The sequence below is a fragment of the Plasmodium berghei genome, assembly GCF_900002375.2.
Source record: "Plasmodium berghei ANKA genome assembly, chromosome: 13".
NCBI lineage: Eukaryota > Apicomplexa > Aconoidasida > Haemosporida > Plasmodiidae > Plasmodium > Plasmodium berghei.
In genome coordinates, this window is record NC_036171.2 from 652,873 (window position 1) to 663,489 (window position 10,617).

Sequence of the window (10,617 nt, forward strand, 5' to 3'; positions counted from 1 at the left end):
TTTTAAATGTTGTTTAATGTGAGAACATTAAAAAGCAAAGAAATTGCCATATAAATAACTGTATATACATCGAAAAAAATTACAAATAATTGCGAAATTATTTGTAAAATGAAATAATATATTTTTTTTGAGCGAAAAAAACTTTTTAATCTATGATGCGAATCACATAATTTAGAATGCAACAAATAAGGATATTATTTGAAATATTTAATAAAATACTAATATTTTTTCACTTTTTATTAGATAAACATGTATATATGTGGTGTTTGTGCATACACAAATATGTATTCACATGTTTTAACCCGATTAGGAATGTCTTGTTTTTAAATGAACTTCGTAAACGCAATATAAACGTAAAATTTGATTTAACAACATTATTCAAATTGTATGGTATTTGATTTTTTGTGTGTGTTTCCTCTATATCCTTTTATTTACATATATGACAAATATATTATTAAAATTTTTATTTTTTTAATAAAAATATACGCATTTATAGATATATTTTGCTAAAAAATGATATACCCATTATATATAATTTAGTTATAGTTTATATAAATATTTAAGAATAGTACACGGTATACACACAACTATTATATATATTTTAATTCAATTGGTTTTATCTATGTATTTTTTTATTATTCACTCTTATGTTTAAGCTTTTGAATAAGAATGTAAAGGACAGGGAAAAAGAGGCCATACTGAGAATGGTTGATTAATATCGTGCTATAAATATTAAAATTATGTGAAAATTTAAAATATTCATGTATTTTAAATAAAAATAATTAAAATATTTATAATATAATTATCATATTTTCTTAATATAATTTTTGTATTCTATAATAATATTTTTTGGAATGAAATATAAAATATGGGACACAAATATTATATGTATGTATTAATATTCAAAATAATATAAAAACATATTAACAACATTTTCTTTCCTTTTTTTTTTTACTACATACTACGGAAATTTTCTTAGATTATATTTCCTTTAATTACTATACTCGCAAATTTTTCATAAGCAAATCAAATAGAATTTTGGTGTATGTATTATAATAAAAAATAATATATGTATATAATATTACGAAAGTTACAGCATTCATTTAATCGTACATTTTTAAAATTAACTCAGTATATTAATTTTTTTTTTATATTATATAAAATATGTATTTAATTTCATTATATATAGTATATTTTTTTTATGTAAAAATTTGAATTATCTTAAAACCCCTTTATTGTATGTAACGTAAATACATAATAAAGTATTATATTAATACATGCTTATGTATTTTTCCATTTCTTTTTTAAAATTTCCTATTTTTATTAATAAATGAAAATCGAATTAAAATAATAATGCTTCGTTATAAGGAAGAATAAACCAAATGCTCAAATGCAAAATCGAAGAAATGCGATAAGAGTACTTATTAAATTGTGCATTTTCCATTTTTCGAGAAATATATTATGTATATAAGTATATACGTATATATATCATATCCATATACATGATCACATAGATACATACATACGTGAAGATACAGAATGAAAAAAAAAATCGAACAAAACAATCCGAGGCACAAAAAGTATTCCTACTCAGATGAAAGCAAGATGCAAAATTTTTTATATAAAAGTATAAATAAAAATCGATTTTACCTTTTATTTTTTTTATTCCTTTTTTCGTCATTAACACATTTAGCACAATGCCAAGTAAAAAAAAAAGTTTCTGTTAGTGAAATAAATTTCGATAGTGCCGTGGATGATGTCCAATGGTGTGGTAACAACCATTCGACTGTTTTAGTAAAAACGGTAAAGGGAAAATTATATAGAAGTTCAGATGGAGGTAAAATATGGACAAATATAACAAGTAATTTATCGGAAAGTTTCAACAACAAAAATGATAACACATCAGGACATACCCCTGAAACTACTGCAGTCGATCTTATTATGGTTAATCCTATTAACAAAAATATTGTATTAGTTATTGGAGCTCAAAATAGTCATTATATATCAGAGGATGCTGGAGAAACATTTAAATTAATAAATTATAAAAATAAAATTAATTTTTGGCAATTTCATAATAAAAAGGCACACTGGGCTTTAGTTTCATCATGGACAGCTTCTTGTTTTTCGACAGATAATACCAGTGGGGAATGTATGCAAACTTTATCATTAACACAAGATTTAGGTGCAAATTTTCAGTTAATAGATATTTATGTTGTTCAATTTAATTGGGGAGATGTAAGTTCACATTCCGAAGATACTATTTATTACACTCGACATAGAAATAGAAATGGTCACCAACAAAGATTTAGTGGATGGTCTAAAGATGTCGATTTTGTATCTACAAATAATTTTGGAAAAGATGTCGAAGTGCTAGTAAAACACGGGAATAAGTTTTTAATATCAAATGGATATATATTTGTTGCTAAGTTAAATGATGTAATTAAACAAACAGTTAATATGATGGTATCAACAGACGGAGGAAAAACATTTAATAAAGCGAATTTACCAAAAGATATACATGAGAAATCATATACTATTTTAGATACTTCAGAAGGTGCTATAATGCTACATGTAAATCATGGATCAACATCTGAAAAATTAAATACTGGAAATGTGTATATTTCTGATGCGTCCGGGCTAAATTATACCCTTTCATTACCAAACAATATAAGAACTGCATCTGGTGAATGCGAATTTGATAGAGTTTTAAGTTTAGATGGTGTATATATTGCAAATTTTTTAGATGATCAAGATGAGATGAAAGATGACGATTTAAAGTTCACAAATTTTAAATTGCAGTTAGAAGAAGAAGTAGGGCCATTTGAAACAAATACAGAAAAAAGAAAAAAACAATTAATAAAAGGAAAAAATGAAGAAATCGTAAGAACTGTTATTTCTTTTAATAAAGGTGGACATTGGTCATATTTGAAAGCACCGAAAGTAGATAGTATAGGAAATAAATATGATTGTGGAGATGAGTGTTATTTACATTTACATGGTATAACAAACTATCATCAATATGCTCCATTTTATTCAATAGAAAATGCGGTTGGAATAATTATGGGAACAGGTAATGTCGGTAGCCACTTAAAATATAAAAGCGATGAAGTAAATACATTTTTATCAAGAGATGGTGGCGTGACATGGATAGAGGCACACAAAGGCCCATATATTTATGAGTTTGGTGATCATGGTGGTTTAATAGTTATGTCAGATGATTTGCGTAAAACTAATCAAATTGTTTTTAGCTGGAATGAAGGACAAAGTTGGTTTGATTTTGAATTAGGGCAATTCCCAATAGATATTGATAATATTGTAGCTGAGCCAACTTCTTCGTCCGTTGAATTTTTAGTTTATGGTACAAGAAATGATATAGGGGTTTTATATCATCTTGATTTTAATACTCTTGGGCAACCTTTATGTAAAGGGCTATGGGCGGCAGACTCAGTTTCTTCTGATTACGAAACCTGGTCTCCTTCTAGTGGCGCCTTCACAGATAAATGTATATTAGGAAGAAAAATTACCTACACACGAAGAAAACAAACATCTGAATGTTTTAATGGAAAGGATTTAAAAAGAATTGTTGATAAAAAATTTTGTGATTGTACACCAGAAGATTACGAATGTGAAACTGGTTTTACACGAAAAGTTGGAAGCTTTGAATGTAAACCAACTGATTCAACATTAACAATTGAAGGGTGCACAAGTAGTTCTTATTTTTATGCAACAGCTTATAGAAAAGTTCCTGGTGACGTATGTGTTAATGGTTGGGTTCCTGAAAAGGTCCCTGTTCCTTGTCCAGACTATTCCCCATTTAATAATAGTAAAAATAAATAATATGTTATATGCTTGCCAAAGTTTATTTTAATAAAACATCCAATGTTGCAATTTATTTCTTTTATTTATCATTATACCCACTAACTTGTTCATTATTTTACTTCAGGCGCCAAATCAATTTTGCTCATACTGTTTATTATGGGACTCGTTATGCTTATAATTACATACATATGCAGAAACCCTAAAATTCGAAACATGTTTTATAATTATGGTAATAATCATCAAAATGCACATGTGTTATGTGGATATTTCTTGAATCACATTATAATTTTTAATTATTTTGCTGTACTTATTATTGAACATATTGGGTCATTTATTCGGTTATCTATTTGTTTATTTATTTTTTTTTCTTCACTTTACTATTTTAATTTATAGGCTTTGATACATTTGAGCATGTCAAATATTCAGTTGTTAAAACGAAAAAAGGAAACATAAATAGCAATGCGTTCGAACCTGAAATGGAATTTATAGACGCGGAACAAGTAAGAATAAAAGTGGTTATATCATTTTCATATTTTACACATATGCAAGCATTTATTCATTTTTAACATCATTTTGTTTTATTCGTTTGATTAATTATATATTATTATTTTCACTTTTTTATGATATAATTATTAAAGGATAACAACGAAGAAGATGTTCCTACCCTTATGTCATATAATAACGAAAGAAATGGACAAAGAAGCGATTTCGAATTAACTAGAAATAGATCAAATCATAATAATTATATTACATCCAGAACATCGAATTCACAAAAAAAATATCCAGAAAGCATTGAATTATTATAAAATGGGAATAATGAAATAAAAACGTATGTAATATAATTTATCCCTTACTGCGCTAAATTGTTTTTTTAAAACAAAAATAATCAATATAATTGTATATGTACTTATGGCAATAAAAAGAGATTGGTTTATTAATTAGTCATATTTTTTTATATTTTAATACCATTATGATTATGCATTCTGTTAATTATTCAGCTACTATAGTTATTACTAATAATATTATTATCTTAATTGTGCAAATGTAATTATTTATGTTATTATTTTATTCGTATCCATTTTTATTTTTTTATGTATTAATATTTCTTTTAATATAATATCCAAAATGATGTATTTTTTTAATTTTTTATCTTCTACATTTTATCATTATTATTTTATATTTATTTAAACAGTTATCAATATCCTTTTTTGGATTAACACTTATTAATGTTATATTTTTTCCTTTTCACAGATTAAATCTTAATCTACTTTTTTTACTAAAAATGCATATTATTTTTTATACTGTTAATATATTTAGCCATATTTATAATATGTGCAATGTTTATAATTAAGATTATATTTTGCATACTTTTGTTAGTTTTTTTGTTTATGACAAACTGCTATGCTAAAGAAAAAAACACCAAAGGAAAAAGAAGAAAAATTATAATATTAATTTTACTATGAACTTAAAATAAATAACAATTTCGATAAATTAAATAATTTACATATAAACCCGTCCATATGCTCAAATAAAACTTTATTAGCCTATGCGAAATTAAAAAATATGAATTTTTTCTATATCGATATAATAGCATCGTTTTACCTATATTTGTGTGTAGTTGATAAATGCAGGCATGTAAATGATAGCCTTTTTTATTTATTTTTTTTAACAAGATAAAACAAATGGGATACATTTTAATTGAATTATGCTATCATTGACAAGTTTATTTAATTTTAATAGAGTTTAATGCTATTAAAATATTAATATATATAAATGTCATTTTTAGAAGAACCAAAAACATAAACAAATTACATTAAATAATTAAACGAAATAATAAGAATGAAAATTGAAAATTTTTAATAAAATATGCAAGCAAATAGGAAAACTATGCATCATATAGGGTTGTTATACGTGTGTATATTCATATATTGTATATACTTCTTAGGTCCATTTATATTTGTCCACGTATATATGAATAAAAAAATGAATAACAAATCGAATAATTATAATACCATTTTGTGCTCATTTTTATTCGCCAGTGGTTTATCGTTAGGACCTAATTGTGGATCGCCGCCCCATGCAATGGGAAACCAAACTGGATAAACTCTTTTATACAAAAACATAAAAACTTTGTCGTGCTGCTTTAGAATACTACTAAATAAGCATTTCATTTTTCCGTGGGTTCCTAAAGATTCTAATATTTTTCCAGTTAGTCCAAATTTTGTATGCAATTCAACGGGTTTGAAATAGTTTATATCTTTAGGATTATAAAACATATTTCTTATAACCGCTTTTTTCTTATGAATTTTAAAAATATTACCACAAATACTTATCCTTTTCATAATTATTCTTTTACAATCACAATTAACAACTTTACCATGCGCCACTAACTCTATATGTGTGTCAAAGTCATTTAAAGGGTTAACTGGTATGATATTATTAGTATTTCCATTTCCAAAAATACTATTCACATTGTTTGTATTGAATAAGTAGTCTGGATTTCCCATGTTTTGTAAGGTACTAATATTGTTGTATTGTTCTACGCCATAATTTATTATATTTTTTGTTTTTATAATAAAAACAGGTGAACTAGTAACTGTAGTAAACCCAAATATCGAAGCAATATATTTTTTTCCATGTTTTACAAATTTTTCATACTTTCCCTTAGATTGTATACTTTTAATAATTTGTTCACTGAAAATAGGAGCTCCTATAAAATGTCGAAATCCACATATAATTTTGAAAATATCTTTGGATTGAACTTTTTCTAAATAGGTAGAAGATTTTTCAATTTCCATATTTACTACTGTCACTTTTCTTTCAAAAGGTAATATGCTCGATAAAATAAAAGGTAACTTTAATTTCTCATAACTATTCATTAAATTAATTAAATTACCATCATTTTTTATAACGAATATGCAATAAGTATCTGCTAGAGAATATTTCTCTTGTATAATCTTACAATTTTCTATATATTTTTTTTTAGAATATTTCATTAAATTTTCATGGCATTCATAATCATAAACTCTGGAATATGTTAATGGAAGATCTTCATAAACATCAATAAATGATGTTCTCAAACTTTGCAAACTTCTATATTTTTTAAATCTTTCCCTTGCGCATATTTTTTTACTCAGGTAAATATCCTCGCTATTTTCGTCGTCTATTTCGATATTATTATTATCATCACTATCGCTATTACTACTTTCGTTGCTATTGTTATCACTAAATTTTTCATTTTCACTATCTTCAGAATTGTTTTCTAAAAAATACGCATCATTTAAACCATCTTTATTGTCCAAACAATTATTAACCACGCCGTTTTGAATATCATTTATTGGCTGAGATCTATCATATGAACATATGGCATTATCACTTGCTTCATACTTTTCATTGGATACATACATCCACTTATTATTATTAGCCATATTTTGTGTATTTTCATTATTAGAAAATTGACCGAATTCGTTCATCCCATTCATTCTTTCCATATTATTACCATTGGCCAAATTTGTATTCATTGTGTATATATGATTGTTATACTCATTAGACGGTTCATTGGTGTTTAGTCCCATTTCCCTATTTAAATTGAATTTATATACAGTTGTATTATTGTTGTTATTATTGTCGTCTTCATGATTTAGATTAAATTGGGATAATTCAGACATGTTTTGTTTTTTTAATACCATCATCATATTTTTATCATTAAAATGATTATCGTCTCCCATATATGGGCGAACCGGTATTAAATTATTTTCATCATCTAAAGTATTTCTATTTATGCAATTTTGAATACGATAAAAGTTGTAATTAATATTTGTAGTAATTTTTTCATTGTTCAAAAAATTGGCAATAAAGCATTTTTCATTTTCTTCATTTATTTGAATATTTTTATTTAAGAAAAATTTCGATGCTTCGCGATTCATATCGTAATTACAATTATTTATATTATTGTTGGTGACGTTTCGTTTCCTTTTCATTGCATCTATAGCATATATACCATCCAAATAATAATCACCAATGTTCGTTATATGTATAGGGTTGTGAACATTAAAACCTGTACCTTTAACAAACCCTTTTAGATAAATTGAATCATTATAAGGGTTATAAACATATGAATCTATCATCATATATCCTCTTCCTTCTCTAAATGATACATTTTTCACTTTCATATTCATTATTTCGTAGTAAAGTTTGTGGAAATTTGTGTTATTATGATTGCTACAATTATTATCACTATTCCTAGTAATGTCATAATTATTCTCAACAGTGCCACTATTGTTACTGCTATTTATAAAAAATATTTTATCATCCATTGTAAATTCCGAGTTAAAATATCTGGAAACAAAATTTTTAGAATATTTTTTGTTCTCACTTGTATTATATCCTATACCAATAATTGATGGGACACCTTGAATTTTTAATATTGATAATAGCTCATATCCAAGATTATCAAATGCCGAATTTTCAAGGGATCCATCTTTAAATATACATAAAATTAGATCAGCGCATTTTGTGCCATCTATAATACCATATATATTTCGCGGTACATCATAAACTACTAAGGATCTTTTTCGTTTTGTTTTGTCAGAATGTATTGTATATATATCATAAAGTTGTATATTATCATAATTTATAGAATCATCTTCATTTTGCTCACATATATATTTTATAAATTCCCTTTTGAAAGATAATACATCGACGTCTTCATGAAATGGCAATAAACATATATTTAATGAGTTGTAAATGGGAACGTATTTTGATTTTTCTTCTAATTCATTTTTTAAATTGCTTGATTTTGTATTATGTGCTTGATATGCTCTATGTAGCATATGACTATATTTTTCCACTGTTTTTTTTTTTTTCCTATGCGCCTTTTTATTAACATTTTTATTTTTTTTCTGCGTTTTATTTTTCTTAAACTGTTTGTTTACCTGTTTTAAGTGTGATCGATGTTTCATTGTTATTTAAAGAAGAGTAAACAAATTGTATCAAAAAAATCCTTCCTTTTCTACTTTTTTAAAGCGTCAAAAGCGTAATATCGTCATTTAAAAAAATATATAATTTTCTTATAAGCCTTTATATATTAAAGAAGCATTTTTATTTACAAAATAAATAGATATTTTCATATCAATTTAATGCATTTTATGCATGCCATATTAAAATACAGTTATATATGTATATTAATTTTTTATTACTGCAACAGTAAACATAGAAAAAATATATTTTTAAAATGAAAAAAAACTACTCTTAAAATTTTATTTTAATTTTAATTGCTCTTACAATATTGATATATATATATATATTTTTTTTTCTTTGTGGGAATCGTGATTCAAATAATACGAAATGAATGGAAACCTATATACACATAATAATTTAATATATATATATATATATATATTCATACGAGTTACAACGTTTTTTTAACATTTCATAATATATTAAATTTCATATTGTAGATTCAATAAATTTTTAATTTAAAATATTTTTTTCTTTTTCATTAACTTTCCATTTGCCAAAGCGATGCAAGCCTTATATTTTTTTTAAATATTAATGATATATATTTATATATATATAGAAATAAGAAACAAAAAGGAGAAAGGATAAAATATATAATAATCTTAAAATTATAACATTCCTTCATAATATATCTTATCGGCTATATTTATACATTTTTTATAGGAATATATTTTATATTTCGAATAAAATTGTTTGAAAATTTTAAGATATTTAATACAACAATCATAAGTATGCACTTCAAATAAATGATGTTATATACTTTTATAGACGTTTCTTTAGCTTCTTTATTTTACATTGCTGTGTCAATTAGCATAGAAAACTATAATAATTTTTACAGTTTGTTATTATTAAATAATGAATAATATTAAAAAAATTGCTATACATAGTAATTTTTTGTACACCAAATATAATTTATATTTAAATGGTTATTATGTATATGTATTTTTAGCAAAAGATAACTATAATAAAAATGACAAAAATGAAGAGCAATTCTAAAAAAATATTTCATTTGTGCATAGTAAATATGATATAATTCTTTATTCTAAAAATAAAAACAAAATGTTGGAAAATATTATTATATATATAAAATTGCAGCAATTTGTATATAACCTTATAAGAATTGAAATTTAAAACCATTGCATTACAAAAAGATGCATATCCTGAATTCATTTGAAGTAATAATATATGAAAAATATTTAAATACTTCATGCTAATAGTATTATATTTTTATTATTTTATTTTTTCGAAATATATATATTTAAATTATTTTATTTTTACAAAAAAATATTATAATTTGATATACGATGAAATATGATACAGCACACTAAAGGCCTATATTTCTAAAGTATATTACTTTGCATTGCCCTCTTTTTTTAATAATTATAAAGTATGTTATACGTATATACAATTTTTTCCGTGATAAAAATGTGTCTAATATGCATATCCTTAATATTTCAAAATAATGTTTGAATTTTTTGTCATACGTGTTTTAGAAAAATTCAACAATATATTCTAAAATAAATACATGAAAAAAAAAAATAATAATATTTATGTATGCATTAAGAGTGATAATATAAAATATGTACACATTCAATAAAATAGCATTTATATATTCTTTAAAGGAGTATTGTGCGTCCATGTGCAAGCTAATTATTATTCCAAAGAAAATATTAAAATTCAAACAAAAGTTAATTCTAGACATTTATATTTTAATGACATAGATGTAAAACCACCAAATAAATATAAAGAATAAATAAAAAAATGTGTTTTTATTACAAT

At 24.1% G+C, this 10,617-nt stretch overlaps 2 protein-coding genes across 2 annotated transcripts; one reads left to right on the forward strand and one right to left on the reverse strand.

Annotated features, from left to right (window-relative positions):
- Window positions 1-1,539: 1,539 nt before the first annotated feature.
- Window positions 1,540-4,625, forward strand: PBANKA_1315500 (sortilin, putative; the record flags this gene model as incomplete). Its single annotated transcript, XM_034566740.1, has 4 exons — window positions 1,540-3,823; window positions 3,944-4,048; window positions 4,213-4,319; window positions 4,458-4,625. The coding sequence occupies 4 exons, from the start codon at window positions 1,540-1,542 to the stop codon at window positions 4,623-4,625; spliced, it is 2,664 nt and encodes an 887-aa protein (XP_034423307.1).
- A 1,197-nt stretch (window positions 4,626-5,822) lies between these two features.
- Window positions 5,823-8,780, reverse strand: PBANKA_1315600 (ribosome biogenesis protein TSR1, putative; the record flags this gene model as incomplete). The annotated part of the gene is made up of 1 exon (XM_034566742.1): window positions 5,823-8,780. One exon carries the CDS (start codon window positions 8,778-8,780, stop codon window positions 5,823-5,825), a length of 2,958 nt encoding a protein of 985 aa, XP_034423308.1.
- Between the last annotated feature and the right edge of the window lie 1,837 nt (window positions 8,781-10,617).